This window comes from Phaenicophaeus curvirostris, chromosome 1, assembly GCF_032191515.1.
Source record: "Phaenicophaeus curvirostris isolate KB17595 chromosome 1, BPBGC_Pcur_1.0, whole genome shotgun sequence".
Classification (NCBI taxonomy): domain Eukaryota; kingdom Metazoa; phylum Chordata; class Aves; order Cuculiformes; family Cuculidae; genus Phaenicophaeus; species Phaenicophaeus curvirostris.
Genome location: NC_091392.1, coordinates 156,658,735 through 156,674,894, shown reverse-complemented (window position 1 = coordinate 156,674,894; position 16,160 = coordinate 156,658,735). Strand labels below are relative to the sequence as shown.

The window sequence follows — 16,160 nt, the reverse complement described above, 5'->3', positions numbered from 1 at the left end:
CTGGTATTGCACTGCCTTCCTAGTGTAGTTTCTCGTGCCAAGATAGTTACCCCTTGTTATTCTCTTTGCCACTACTGAGTTTGTGCCTGTCATACTTTCCTCTGCCCCTTCAGCAGTTGTTGGTTGCTATTAGGGTTCTCCATAGCATCCTCTTTGGCAGACTGAGCAAGCCCAGCTTCTTTAATGCCTCCTCATAGGCCACTCTTAGCCCTTTGCTGAAGCCTCTCCAGCATCTCAGCATCCTTATCGTACTGGGGGTAACCAAAGCCAGGCACGGCAGTGGAAATAAAGCCTTACAAGTACTGAGGAAAGATGAAGAGCTTCCCTTGATCAGCTTGCCATGTGTCTCCTAATGTAGCCTGCTACGCCTCCTGTCTTCTTTCCTTTGAGAGCATGCTTCTCTGCAGCAGTTTAAAGAACGTATTTTCAAGCTTTTCAAATAAGTGTTTTAACAAAACTTTACTCAAGGGCTGCAATTTAAAGTTTGCTTGTTTAAATATGTTGAATACCAGTGATTTCATTCCTTATGTTTGTATTCTTTATTTCAATAGAGACCATTTACCTTTTCTTCAGTTAGTGATGCTAGTAGATCCTACCTTAAGAGTCATCACTGTCTCTACTAAAATTTAAGTAGCATCACTGATTTTAGCAAGTGAGAAATTTTCCTGCTGATTAAGATTAATGTGATAAGTGGATAAATTTTCTTGTATTTATTTTATGTTTCATTTGATAGATGTTTTTCTATTTTTTTATAAACTACAAAACTGATTCTGAAGTCTGTAAATGAACACTTGTGTATGGCCTTTGTAAATAAAAACACTTTTTCAGAATGCTCAAAGGCAATTGTTCTACTGAAAGAAAAATCTTTTTTTTAAAATATGTGTTACAGAATAGGTAAATCCTTACCAATATCATTTTACTCCCAATTGAAGTTCGGAATTAGGCATTGTTGAGTGTTTTCTAAAGGCAAATAGCTGCAAACAATTAAATACTTAAGGGCATTTCACAGAATTGTAATAGATATGAATACATCAGATAAACAGATGGAACGGTAAAATTGTGTATTATTTTTATTATTTTGTATTTTTCTTTGCAGAAAACAAGCAGTCATACACGAGTTGGGATTTTGAACAATCCTTCATCAAATATAAAGGAAGATAACACAGCCATTGCAAGAGCAATTTTGGCTGCTTTTCTAACCCAAAACAGCAGCAACTTAAGAAGTTTCTTAAGTAAACTCAGTAAGGAAGAGACAGCGAAATCCCTTGCTGCTGGAACTAAAATCACTAAATTTCTCATCCCGGTGAGTGCAAATTAAATTAGGCTACTTTTATGTTTCATTTTACATACATGTTATAGTAAGGAGATGTTGTTGAAAGTAATAGTGTTTGGCCAGATACTGTGAAGTTTATAATGCTTATACATTTTCTGCTCAAGCAGATTTGAATTTTTGACAACTTCTATGTGGTAGGAGAATAGAGAATTTATTTGAAGTAAAGGAAGAAAATACAAGAGTACTGAAAAATATAGAGTACAGATGCTGGATTATTGAAGCCCAAATAATTAATTTTTAATCGTTCCTTTTTTTTTAATAGCACTATCTTAATTAAAATCACAGTATTGATATTTGACAAGAATTAAGACTTCAGAAGTCACTGTCTTTACCTTGCTGGTGGGGTTGTAACAGGCACAGACTGAATTGGTAGAGGTTACTGAGCATTGTATACTTATGGCCAACATTTTCTGGTGTGTTTGTATGAAAATTAATTGGTTTAAAATACAAATGTTGCTGGTTTCCAAATTCACGTGTAGGATGGAGCTGGGTTATCAAATAACAGCTGCAAACTACAGTTTTCAGTTCAGAAGGAGCTGTAAATTGTAATATTTTAAAATATTATAGGACTACTTAGATTTTATAGCTAAATAAATAAATTTCATGTATATATTATGTATAATAGGAAGATTTGAAAGACTCATAATTTGTCTTTGCTTTAGGGAATGGATGATGATACTTTTGAGAAGAAGTACAACACTTTAGGCCTGGATGTAATTAAAACCCACCAGATGTTCTGCCAGGAGGTTCTTAAGCTGCTTCCTGGGCAAATGGCTGTTGTTAGCAATGGCAGGGTAAGAAAGAAATAAATTAATCTGTCTTTTTGTATGTAAATTTTACTTCCTGGAACCTCAATTTCAAGCTAAAAAAAAGGCATTATATTGATTTCCCACTTTTTTATCCTGTTGGTAGAGTCTGAATATTTGCTTTGTCTTTTATTTCCTACTAATTTATTAGCTTTATTTCATGGAAGCTCCTATGTACTTGTGTCATTCCCACAGCTGTAGATGTAGATCTCATCATTACTGTGATGAAAAATAGAGTTGGGTTTAATATTTAGTCCTTGTAAGGTATTGACTGTCATTAACATAAGAAATGCAATTTATACAAACTATTCTTTGTGTCAAGTCTTTTCTGTTTATTGCTTCACCATTAAAAGTGATAGAAATACTGTGTTGTCATCTAGTTACTGGAAACTCTCTTTAAGTTGTGTCCTTTGTTACTCTTGCACATCCTAAATGGCTTCTGAGATGCAACTGAAATGCCACTAACAAACCCACAGAAAGCGTTTTTGTTTATGAAGCACAAAGGAATTGTCTTGGCTTTTTTGTTTTAACAAAAGAACCCCATAACTAAATATGTAATTTTATTTCACTGTTGTTTTCTATGGCTAAGAAAAGCTCAAATAATACCAAAATATTAAGTTTTGAGGAAATGCTTTTCTTAGAAATCCTTAGATATTTGATGATATTTATCCATCTGAAAGTGTGTTTTCACCTTAAGAGATGACTTTACAAAAACACGGTCTATCCATCATTTCTGTCTTTGCCATTTTCAGCACTCAAGTTTTGGTTTAATGAGCAAATATTTTTTTTTTCTAATTATGCCTTCTGCAAAAGTAGACTGGTATTTCATAATCACACTATGATTTTCTCTAGCTTGTGTGTCTTTAATACTAGTAAAAAATTCAGAAGTGGATATTAGATGATGTCGCATTTCTAGCAAGCAGTTGGATTTTGAGAGGGGTAGATGCAGCACCAAACTTGCATCAAGACATTCTCCATCCTCGGAGAAGCCCCTGTAGGCTCTTGATGTTGACCTGAGTCAGTTTAGCCTGGTAGGAAAGCCAAACAAAATCCTCGGAAGTATTTCCTGGGACTTCTAGGCACCTTCTTTTCCTGCAGACACTGAAAAAAACCGAGTAGTTCTATTTCTTATCTCTGGATATCCTGCATTCCTTATCCTTTGTGTTTGTCTCTTTTTTCTGTCCGTTCTGCTTCATCTGAGAAACTTTGAGAAGTGTTCACAGAATGAAACAACTAAAGAGTGCATTAGACATAGTAATTTGAATTTCATATTAAAATCATGTACCTAACAGAGCTTGTTCTTAAACTTAGATTTGTTATTTCTAAAGTGTCCTCCTGTAGATAGGCATGTATAATGAAAAATATCATGCATATTTCCATTGTAGCTGTTCTTTCTGGCTGACAATTAACTGTAACTACGTAACTGTAAAAACCTAATCCTGTATAGTTACTATAAAATTTAGGACTATATAATTAATAATATTGATGTACGTAGGTCTGAGGGTTCCACACTGAATACTGTGCATTCGTTTAAAATGTTAGTATATGTTTGCATTGCAGAAGAAACATTATTGGGACTCTGTATGCTTTTAATAACACTTTTAGTCTCTCTAAGGTACTGGGTCCTTTAGATGAAAATGAATTCTATGCTGAAGACTTTAATTTGTTGGAAAAAATAACGTACGGTACCTCAGCAGAGAAGATTAAAGCTGTTGTCAAAGAGATGGGAAACAGTAGTAAAAGGTAAAATTCTCTTGCTTTTTGAGGCTTTACGATATACTGTCTTGTTTGTTGCTTGTGGCCAATCATCCTTCTGCATGGTGTCCTGGTTTCAGCTGGAATAGAGTTAATTTTCTTCTTAATAGCGGGCATAGTGCTGCGTTTTGAGTTTAGTATAAGGGCAGTGTTGATAGCACACTGATGTTTTAGTTGCTCCCCAGGTCTTACACTTAAGGCAAGGACTTTTCAGCTTCTCATTCCCTGCCAGTGAGAAGGGGAGTGCATGGGAAGCAGGGAGGAGTCACAGCCAGGACAGCCAACCTAAACTGGCTAGAGGGTTATTCCATACCATATGATGTCATGCTCAGCATATACACTGGGGAGAGTTGGCCAGGGAGTGGCAACGGCTGCAGGGACACTGGCTAGATGCAGGTTGGCAGGTTGCGAGCAATTGTTTTTCATTTGCATCACTTTTGTTTCTCGGGTTTCATTTCACTCCCTTTTGTTATTTTCCTTTTCATCATCATCAATAATAATACTTGTCCTATTATTATTGTTATTATCATCATCATTATTAGTTATTTCAAAGCTACAGATCTCAAGGTGGTAATCTTCTTAAAGAGTTCATGATGTGGGCTTTAAAATACCCCTTATGTAGACAGACATATAGTAAAATATGGATGTTTTACTCCTTTTCTAATGAAAACAAACTCTGTCTGCCTTATTCAATACAGTGGCAGTGATTTGATTATGAAAATAGATGCCCTGCTGTCGTCGTTGCCTAAAACAGAGATAAGACAAGATGTTGAGTTACTCAAAGAACGGCACAGGTAAGTTCTCTCTGCCACAACAAGTCACTTAAATCATTTTCTGGTTAAAATCTGGATGTACTGATTACTGTATAAGGTCTTCTGAATCACTGAATGCTTTAGGAAGCATTCCAATTTTAAAAGAAGTTAATTGTATGGTTGGATGAACAAGTTGTTCATCTGCTCTAGTGTAATGCATCGTCACCTCTCTCTGAATAAATTACTTAGTAATACCTACTGATTTTCCAGCCTTATCCTTAACTGAAAGAAGAGTGATTACAGTTGGTGTGAAGAGAAGTGGCAATCGGAGTTAGAAAACTTGGAGTCCGTACATTTTAGTAAATGTTAGAAGTAGTTACTTAGATTAGAACTGAAAGAAGCCCCCAGTAATTTTCATTAATGTAGAAGACCTTAGCACAGCTTTCTTCTGTTTGTGGATCCCTGAGTACATTTGTCAGGGCTAATATACGTTTGTTGTTTAATAGTTTGTGGTTTTGCAGTTTCCTCTTGACTGTAGCTCCTACCCTACGTTCAACCCTAAACTACCATTAGGTTAGACTCTAAAGTACAACTAGATTACATTAAAATGCAAACTGATGGTACCCGTTTAACTTAATTCTTTAACTGAAGACAGTCTGCTCAGTTTTTCTTAACAGGTTTACACGTGACAAGCTCATATTAGCATCACTAGTGTATTTACTTCTATGTTGGCTCCTTGTGTTTCTCATCCTGGATTTAGAAAGTGAATATGCCATGAGTTTTGTCTCTTGTTATTGTTGTTAATGAAGGATACCTAAAATACCACATCTGTGTGTCTGTGAATCCTGCCTTCTTTGTAATGGGATACTAACGGTAGCTGGTATTAATTTAAGCTTAGCTGAGGCAATCTTTCTAGAGCAAAGAGAGGTACATTTTTAAAAGAACATGTGATAGCACAAGAAGCATGATAAAAATTTTTTTATTTTTTTTTTTCCAAATCCTCACTTGTTTTTATGGGTGAAGCTGCTCTGCTGTGCTGATGTGCTGGACTTGTCCAGTACTTGTTGAAAAGACATGGAGTAAAGTCAGTAGCCTGTTTGAAGTGGCTAACACCTTTTCCAAAGTTATATTGGTAATAGAGTACTATGCTACTGCCATACTGGAAGGAATTTGATTCGCTAATGGTACTTAGATTTCTAGGTATATTTTTTTTTTGTGGAGAACAAATTCAGATAGACCATTTCGTGTAATTACAGCACATGGTTTATTTTTCTTTAAGTAATATTTACTAACATTCCCTTCCAGTCGACCTAGAGAACTTTAACTAGAGTCTTCTTGACTTAGCCTAATCTATTTATCAAAATAATTATTTTCTGGAATGCATAAAGCTAACCCATCCTATCAAGTTTCACACTTCTCAGTTGCCATTTCCATCATTGTTATTGTAAAATCATGTTACCACCAGCACTTGTCGAATCTGATTATTTTAGATATCAGTGAAGGACAGAATAGTTAGAATCATAGAACCATAGAATAGCTTGGGTTGGAAGGGACCCTAAAGATCACCTAGTTCCAACCCCTCACTGATCTACAGCACATTTCCCTTTTATTTTATTGATTTTTGTAACAGAGCATGTATTGAATACATAACCAGTGCAGAATTAGGTAGGTTAATGCTATATTTTAATTGCTGTTCATGTTTAGTCTTTCTAGTGATATCACAGGCAATGATAATGATTAAAGCTTGAAATGAGGGAAGCATCTTTACAAAGAGTAAAATCTAAAGTGGCTCTGATATTACAAATTTGTGCCTAAAAATATTTGTTATTTCCACAAATTCAGTTTAAGAGTTTTAATGTCTTTTTTTTTTTTTTTTTTAACAGTGTAATAAAAGTCAGTCCCCAACAGAATGAACCATTCTATGATGTTATTGCTATTGTGGATCCATTGACAAGAGAAGCACAGAAGATGGCTCATTTATTGACTGTAAGATGGTGGTAATTTCTTTTAATTTGCATTTTTTTCTTATTTCCATATACAGTACAGTAGAGGGGTAAAGAAAATTTAGGTATTTTTTAAAATATATATTTGGTTATTCAAATTCTTATTAAAAAGTTGGGGATGATCTAATTTGTCATTGTAAGTACCTTATTTGCAATTAAAATTCAGATGCCCAAGAACCAGTCCTCTAAAAAGTGAGTTCATAAATGCTCTTTATAGTCAATAGAAGGAAAGGAGGGGATTGTCTGTATAATATAGAGGGAAAGGTTCTTCCATCTCAAGATATTAAGAGGTATATGCTTCTTTACATTAAACCAAATGATCTTAGTTTTCCAAAGTACCTAAATGAGGTGGTCTAAATCTGACCTGTAATATCATATTAAGAAGATTGGACTATAAACCTTTCAAGTCTTGGAAAGGTATTTCTGAATTGATTAATGCTGCCTGCTATATCTACAAGTCTTCCACTGCATGTAGCTATTGATTGTCTAAAGAAAGACTACCCTAAAAACATAGCTTCTAAAATGATTTTCCTTTTCCCCTGCGGTGTATCACTACTTTGCCTCAGGTTCCTTTATCGTTTCTCCATAAAAATGTAAATTTTGTCTTCTCTTTATGGTCCGTTACAGTTCTGAAGCCTGTAACTTGATTTATGCTGCACCCTCTTTTATCTTTTTTTCTGCAGTAATTATGAAAGTTACATTAATTTCTACATTGCTTTTCTCCTCCCGTTTTCACACCTTTATGCCTTTTGCGTTAAACGTTGAGAAATCCACTCAATCCTCATACATGAAATATGTAATATAGATTTAAAAATTTTGGGAAAATTCTGTTATTTCAAGACTAGAAGCACTAGATTTTCTCATATCACCATTCGTAGTTAAAATGAAAGCTTGGTATTACTATATATTATTGAATGAAAGTATTTTCCTTTTGGAACTGACTGGAAACTCCGTTCAGCCAGAATATTATGGTCAGTTGCGTCGAGGACCTTGTAGCTCGGATTAGAAGCCTCCATTCCTCCTAGTGCAACAGGCTGCCTAACAAGCTGCATCTTCCCTGATGCATGCCGAGGCAAACGACTCCCATGATGTACCAGGCTGTTCAACCATCGCAGATCCTACTTGATTCATAGCAGCCATAGTCTTATTCAAGAAACCCACCTTTAGGATAGAGAAATTAAATGTTGTTGAAATCCAACAAGTCAGAAATATTTTGATATAGATGAAACTTAATTTCATTTTTTTTAATTACTTTTCAATGAAAAATAAAGTAACCTGATTTTTTTTAAAAAAATATATATGTGGTCTTTGTTTTTCTAATAATACCCATAAAGATAGACAAAGCTGCTTTATGCTTTCAAATAAGCACTTTGGATCAGAAATCACTGAAATTAAGAAAACTTGATAGAGGTTTTTAAGTGCTTAAAAAAATTAATTTATTAACTTTAAACAAAATAGATTGCTCACAAAAATAAGAAAAAAATACTATCCTAATATTATCATTCCTATATAACAGCATCCAGAAAATCAGTATTTTAGAAATGAACAGATGAAGAAACTGAGAAGGAAGTAGGGATATTTTACGTTACTGGAATGTTGTGAAGTTGAGTGAATAGTTCTACACATCATTAGTCTATTGCTGACATTTAAAATTATTAAGTAATTAAGTATTAAAACAATTAGCTTTATTATATCCAACAATTTACCATATACAGCAATTTTAATAAGAGTGAAAGTCATTATTTTAAGATAGGTTATTGAATAAAAGGCAGGTGTTGTACTTAGAAACTTTGAAGTGCCTTAAAATCTTCTAGAAAACACAATATAAGAAAGGTAGTAATATAATTTATTCAAGCATTGGAACATGGGGATAGCTGCTCTTTAAAAAACTGCATCACTAGGGGAAAACATGAATGTTTTGACTATCAAGAATATCATGTGCTAAATCATGCAGTTTTAGAAAAGGTCAAGTCTTTATTTGGAATATCTGACAGCATCCTGTAATATACAGATATATTTAGAACTTTAAAATGTTTGAGATTTCTACTGAAGATTGAGAAATAACAGGATGTTGGAAGGATGAATTTGGCCTGTTTTCAAAGTTTGATCATTAGCAAGAACCATTTTTTACACAGAGGTTTTTTTCTGTAGGTACTCAAAGACGTTGTCAATCTGAAACTCAGGTTGTTTTTGAACTGCAGATCTAAGCTGTCAGAAGTGCCACTGAAGAGGTAAGTAGGTTACAGCTTTTCTTACAAATCTGATATGGCTTGGTTTGGGAAAATAACAGCCTTAGGACCATGTCTTCCCTTAAAAAATAAACATTGGTTTGTGTTTGTGGATTCTTTTGTTGCATTAGTTATTTTCTTTAAATGTAAGTTGAATGTTACTGAAGCAATTTGCGTTTGTCGAGATAAAAATTTTGGTTCTTAGGTGTCGAGCGTGGGATCTTGGCAAGCTGGTCTAGTCCATTGGATATACTTTTCCTAAAGAATCCTTAGAGAAGTCAATGGAGAGTCTCTCAGAGTTGCAGAGGGAGGTTGTCTGCCTAACTTGGTCACTTCTTAGAGACTGCTTACTGTATAAAGTATTTTACAGATTAAGTTCACTGAAATTCATCTGAGTAAGTGTACAGTCTGCATTTGAGATCTCATTGTAATTTGTTAAGGATGTTTTACCCTGAAAGTACCTGCTTAAATGGAAGTTTCTTTTAACTGCGTAAATTCCAGGGTTCACAAGTTTAGTCATAGACATTTACACTGGAATGAATTCCCCAGAGAGGATTCCTTTCCCTCTAAGAGAAAGGTTTAAGCGTGGCCTTCCCTTTCACCTTTATTGTACCTACAATCTTATTATGAGAGAGAGCTGGTAGTCTGCATCTTGCAAGTATTGGTGCCTGGTTCTTGAGGAAGACATTTTCTGGCATCGTTTAGAGAAGTTATGAGTGCCCCGTTCCTGGAAGTGTTCAAAGCCATGTTGGATGGGGCTTTGAGCAACCTAATCTAGTGGAAAATGTCCTTTCTATGGCAAGGGCATTGGACTAAGTGATCTTTAAAGGTCCCTTTTTACCCAAACCATTCCATGATTCCGTGATCTGTCTTGTGGAGAGGTTGTATTTTTCTTACAGCAATGGTTTCATATGGTTTCAAGACGGTAACATTAAATTTCCAGAGGGCAGACTTTGATCTCTTCATCAGGCTGGTTGGTGAAGTCTCATGGGAGACAGTACTCAAGGGCAAGGGAGCCCAGGAGGGCTGGGAGCTCTTCAAAGGGGTGGTCCTAGCAGCTCAGGAGAAAGCCATCCCCATGGTCCGGAAAAAAAGCCGGCAGGGGAGAAAGCCAGCGTGGTTGAATAGAGAGATCTTGAGGGATATCAAGAAGAAAAGAAATGTTTATGGCCTCTGGAAGAAGGGACAGGCCTCTTGGGTGGACTACAGGAGGGAAGTGAGATTGTGTAGGGAAAAAATCAGAAGGGCTAAGGCTCAGCTAGAAATTGGATTGGCCAAGTCAGTGAAAGATAACAAAAAATCTTTCTACAAATATATAAATAATAAAAGGCAGACTAGGGAGACCATACAGTCCCTATTGGACACAGAAGGGACAACAGTAACAGGGGATGAGGAAAAGGCTGAGGTACTTAATGCCTTCTTTGCCTCAGTCTTTAGTCGTAAGGAGGGTCGTTCCGTCTGTGTACAAACCCAGGAGCTAGAGGAGCATAATGAGGCTCCCATGATCCAAGAGGAGGTGGTCAGAGCCTTGCTAGCCCGACTGGACAGTCACAAGTCTATGGGGCCGGACGGGATTCACCCTAGGGTACTGAAGGAGCTGGCGGATGTGCTGGCCAAACCCCTTTCCATCATCTTCCAACAGTCCTGGAAGACTGGGGAAGTCCCACTGGACTGGAGGCTGGCTGATGTTGTGCCCATCTACAAAAAGGGCCGCAGGGAGGACCCAGGAAACTACAGGCCTGTCAGTCTGACCTCAGTGCCAGGGAAAGTCATGGAACAGGTGAGCTTGAGTGCTATCATGAAGCACATGCAAGAGAACCGGGTGATCAGGCCCAGTCAACATGGGTTCACAAAAGGCAGGTCTTGCCAGACTAACCTGATCGCCTTCTATGACAAAGTGACCCGCCTACTGGATGAGGGAAAGGCTGTGGATGTGGTCTTCCTGGACTTCAGCAAAGCCTTTGACACAGTTTCTCACAGCGTTCTGCTTGAGAAACTGTCAGCCTCTGGCCTGGACAGGCGCACACTCCCCTGGGTGGAAAACTGGTTGGATGGCCGGGCCCAGAGAGTGGTGGTAAATGGTGTGAAATCCAGCTGGAGGCCAGTGACAAGTGGGGTTCCCCAGGGCTCAGTGCTGGGTCCAGCCCTGTTCAATGTCTTCATCAATGATCTGGATGAAGGCATCGAGTGCACCCTTAGCAAGTTTGCGGACGACACTAAGCTGGGTGGAAGTGTCGATCTGCTGGAGGGTCGGGAGGCTCTGCAAAGGGATCTGAACAGGCTGGACCGCTGGGCTGAGTCCAATGGCATGAGGTTTAACAAGGCCAAATGCCGGGTCCTGCACTTGGGGCACAACAACCCTGTGCAGTGCTACAGACTGGGAGAAGTCTGTCTAGAAAGCTGCCTGGAGGAGAGGGACCTGGGGGTGTTGGTTGACAGCCGACTGAATATGAGCCAGCAGTGTGCCCAGGTGGCCAAGAAGGCCAATGGCATCTTGGCTTGTATCAGAAACGGTGTGACCAGCAGGTCCAGGGAGGTTATCCTCCCTCTGTACTCGGCACTGGTGAGACCGCTCCTTGAATCCTGTGTTCAGTTCTGGGCCCCTCACCACAAGAAGGATGTTGAGGCTCTGGAGCGAGTCCAGAGAAGAGCAACAAAGCTGGTGAAGGGGCTGGAGAACAAGCCTTATGAGGAGCAGCTGAGAGAGCTGGGGTTGTTTAGCCTGGAGAAGAGGAGGCTGAGGGGTGACCTCATTGCTCTCTACAACTACCTGAAAGGACGTTGTAGAGAGGAGGGTGCTGGCCTCTTCTCCCAAGTGACAGGGGACAGGACGAGAGGGAATGGCCTCAAGCTCCGCCAGGGGAGGTTTAGGCTAGACGTTAGGAAAAAATTCTTTACAGAAAGGGTCATTGGGCACTGGAACAGGCTGCCCAGGGAGGTGGTTGAGTCACCTTCCCTGGAGGTGTTTAAGGCACGGGTGGATGAGGTGCTGAGGGATATGGTTTAGTTTTTTGTAGGAACGGTTGGACTCGGTGATCCGGTGGGTCTCTTCCAACCTGGTTATTCTGTGATTCTGTGATTCTGTGATATGAAATGCCTTCATATAATAGCACAAATGCTTTGTAGGAATTTTGTTCCTCGTGATGGGTACAGGAGGAACTTTTCATACTAATTAGATTTTCTTTTCTTCACCACCTCCTTCCCTGTGTGAAAGCATGTACTGCTTTCACTCTTTATATATCCAGGCTCTTCTTTCTCTGTTATGATGTATCACTTTTTGTTGAATATCAGTACAAGAAGGAAGAAAGTCATCATAATTTCATGTTACAAGTATTCTACCTGTGGAATAAATGGCATAAGTATTGGAGAAGAATGGAGAGACCTATTCATTCCTCTGCTCTCTGTCTTTGCTGCTGCTAGTGTCAGGAGCTATTCCCAAAGACTCTCTGCTTCAAGCAGAAATTAGTCCTTCTGCCTAGTTTAGCGATACAGATCCTGAGAATTCAGGGCAGTTCACAGTCAAGACGTAGATGCGCATTATCTCTTGAGTATTCACCTTCCCAACCATGAAGAATGTTAATGGGAGCTATGCATTTCACAGCAAAATATTATCAAATGCCAACATTACTGTATGCATCATCTGCCAGCCCATTTGAGATGGTGTAGGTATTGTCTGATGGTATTCTGAAATAATAGGGAGGGAGCTACTCTGCCTCCAAACATCATGAATTTGGTAAACATTCACTATATTTTAAAGTACTTTAGAAGAACTTTAGGTTTCAGTGCATATTTTTTTTAATACTACTTTTTTTCAACAGCTTCTATCGCTTTGTTCTGGAACCAGAATTAAATTATGGGATCAACAAGCATGTTCCTTCTGATCCTGCGGCAAAATTCCTAGACCTACCAGAATCACCTCTTTTGACTCTAAACATGATCACTCCTGAAAGCTGGTTGGTTGAAGCAGTAAACAGTTCCTGTGATCTCGATAACATTCATTTACAGGATGTAAGTAAAAGTTTGTGAAATACTTGTGCTTACTTGTTGGTATTAAACTTGTGTTGGACCTCAAGATGTTTTCCTCTCTTGTTTTCCAGAACTGCTTTCTGTGGTAATATGGTGTTTACCGCTTTTATTTTCAGCGTCTTTCTTTACATTCTCTCCTATTTTAAAAAAAAACAACCAAGCCTTAATTGAAAATAGTGAAAAGTAAAAAAATCAGAATGCAGAATACAAGTAAGAGAAATATATCTGCTGTGTTGACTTTCATAATGTTTATGGAAATATTCTTTTTTTACATAAAAATAAAGTAATTGAAAGATTCTGTATGCTAGTTTATTAATATATTTTAATATATATTTTAATGCTTTTAAATATTTTAAATATTTTAAACATTTATATTTTTGTGGTTTTAAATTTCATCGTTTTTTAGTTCACAATTTTTTAAATTATATTTTTAATCCCTCAGCTCCAAAATCGCTAAACCTGTTTCAGTCACTAGACCTGTTTCAGTCACTAAATCTGTGAAAAATACTGGGAGTGTTTGGTCCATCGAAGCTGTGTATTTTGAAAACAAAGGTTAGGATTTGCCTTACCAAGGCTGAGTTGACACTGCTTCCCCAACACTCAGTTAGAAGAAGGTCCTTCTAGACAGTGATTCATCCTCTCTACCTTAGTGCAAGGTCCTACACCTGGGTCGGGGCAATCCCCAGTTTAGATACAGGATGGGGGATGACGTGATTGAGAGCTGCCCTGCAGAGAAGGACTTGAGGGTGCTGGTTGATGAGATGCGCAATACGAACTGGCAATGTGCGCTCGCAGCCCAGAAGGCAAACCATATCCTGGGCTGCATCAAAAGAAGTGTGGCCAGCAGGTCGAGGGAGGGGATTCTGCCCCTCTGTTCCTCTCTTGTGAGACCTCATCTGGAGTATCGTGTCCAGTTCTGGAATCCTCAACATAAGAAGGATATGGAACTGTTGAAACGGCTCCAGAGGAGAGCTACAAAGATGATCTGAGGGCTGGAACACCTTCCATACGAGGACAGGCTGAGAGAGTTGGGGTTGTTCAGCCTGGAGAAGAGAAGGCTCTGAGGAGACCTTATAGCAACCTTCCAACTACCTGAAAGGGGCCTAGAAGAAAGCTGGGGAGGAACTGTTTACAAAGGCTTGTAGTGACCAGACTAGGGGCAATGGCTATAAACTGGAGAGGGGCAGATTGAGACTAGACAGAAGGAAGAATTTCTTCACTATGAGAGTGGTGAGGCATTGGCACAGGGTGCCCAGGGAAGCTGTGGCTGCCCCATCCCTGGAGGTGTTCAAGGCCAGGTTGGATGGGGCCTTGGGCACCCTGGTCTGGTGGGACATGTCCCTGCCCGTGGCAGGAGGGTTGGAACTAGATGATCTTTAAGGTCCCTTCCAACCCACACTATTCTATGATTCTATTAAAAAATTTATTTCCTTCTGGAAGAGCCTTTATCTTTTTTTGACAGTTGAATAGTTGAATTTAGGTGAGGTAAATCCCACGTGTTTGTCATTGTAATACATTACTTTTCCCATATAGATAAATGACATAAAAAGTTGATGAAATTGTTCCTTCCACAGATAAAAGGGACAGTTACAGCAGAATATGAACTAGAATATATATTGCTTGAAGGACATTGCTTTGATGTGACAACTGGACAACCTCCTCGAGGGTTACAGTTCACTCTGGGCACAAAGAAGAATCTTGTCATGGTTGATACTATTGTGATGGCCAACCTGGTAAGTATTGAGTGCAGAAATAGTCATTGTGATTGCACACTCTTCATGAGAATTCCTTATGAGCTTCTTATTCTTTAAATCTGTTTCTCTGTGTTACAAGCTTAGTAAAACTAAAAGTAACAGGAGGATCCTGGAGTTGAGACCATCAACCAAAAAAGATATGTGTCTCTAATTTGCTGAGTTTTCCCCATCTCCTCTTCTGATCTGATGTTGATTTGAGTACAGCCTAATTTTAAATCCTTTTACCGAAATGCCTGAACTGGGAGCCTAATTGCCTTAAGTAGGTGGTGGGAGGTATGTGTGTTCAGATGGAGGCTCCACCAACAAATATAAGATATGAATCACATTCTGATTAAAATAACCATTTTCATTACACAGTGATCCAGGCAGAAGAACATTCCTAGTTTAGATGCCACAGTTAAGTGCTCATAGCCTCTGTGGGACAAATCCACACCTGAGTATTCCTCTGGACATAATTATTTTTCCTTTAATAGGACATATCCTAGTGAAATATATATATATATGTAGAGAGAAATATATGTATATATATATAGAAAGAGAGAGAGAGGGAGAAAGAGGGAGAGGAAGATGAGATTTCTGAAGCAACAGATTTTTGTGCTATTGGATGAGGTAATTTGATAAGGAAAGATTAATTTTGATGCATAAGATCAGTTATCTGCCTGCTGTTCTCTGTGCTCTGTTCATGTTGTATCACGAGGAATAAAGCGATTAATAAACTGTGAGTCTTCGATTTTTTCCTCAGAAATAGATGACGTTCCACATGATGAAACTTCTAATGATTCTTCACATTCCAAAACTTGCTTCATCTGGCTTTCATACAGTGAGAGCTGTGTGCAGTCTTCCTAAATTGAGAAGGAGCTATGGTGACTTGAAAAGTTGTTCCAGACATAACTTCAAAAAAAACCCGAGTTTCGACAAAGCTCTTCAGTTTATGATTAGTTTAATAAGTTATTTCTTTATGGTGCACTTAGATTTCTAGGTAGAGATTTTGTATACACCTCAAATTTAGCTAGAAACAACTGGAGCACTGGTTGATTTTGTAATGCTGACAGAACAAGTGACTGTCTTTCCTTTTTCTCTTAGGGATATTTTCAGCTGAAAGCAAATCCAGGTGCTTGGACACTGCGATTGCGTGAAGGAAGATCCAAAGAGATTTATCAGGTTTTTTCGTAAGTATTAATCCATCTTGTGAAAACAAATTAATCTGGAAGTGCAACATATTTTGAAAAGATCTGACAGTGCTAAGAGAAAATGCGCAAAGATAACATGAAGAAAATAGAACAAGAAGCAAATGATGATTTAAAGTTTACAAGAGATAGCTTATTTACTGATAGTGTAAGTTGTTGTTTGGTTGCACCATGCGTTCTTGAAGGTATTTGCATGTGTTGGTACATGGTGAACCTAAGCTGCTCAGCTAGACTTCATGCTACCGAAGTCTCTTGTTATGCAGCTACGTAGCTACCAGACATTTGCCCTGTCAGTTCCAAGCACGGATAGCGTTGT

General features: G+C 38.3%; 1 protein-coding gene across 2 annotated transcripts in view; it reads left to right on the top strand.

Annotated features, from left to right (window-relative positions):
* Positions 1–16,160, top strand: part of UGGT2 (UDP-glucose glycoprotein glucosyltransferase 2) — an 89,256-nt gene that overhangs the window by 49,038 nt on the left and 24,058 nt on the right. For both annotated transcript variants that reach the window (XM_069878870.1, XM_069878879.1), the window contains exons 21-29: positions 1,097–1,303; positions 1,996–2,127; positions 3,755–3,882; positions 4,593–4,688; positions 6,530–6,632; positions 8,801–8,880; positions 12,696–12,885; positions 14,478–14,636; positions 15,741–15,826. In XM_069878870.1, the coding sequence (XP_069734971.1) occupies positions 1,097–1,303; positions 1,996–2,127; positions 3,755–3,882; positions 4,593–4,688; positions 6,530–6,632; positions 8,801–8,880; positions 12,696–12,885; positions 14,478–14,636; positions 15,741–15,826 (1,181 nt within the window). The remainder of the gene's footprint in view (positions 1–1,096; positions 1,304–1,995; positions 2,128–3,754; positions 3,883–4,592; positions 4,689–6,529; positions 6,633–8,800; positions 8,881–12,695; positions 12,886–14,477; positions 14,637–15,740; positions 15,827–16,160) is intronic.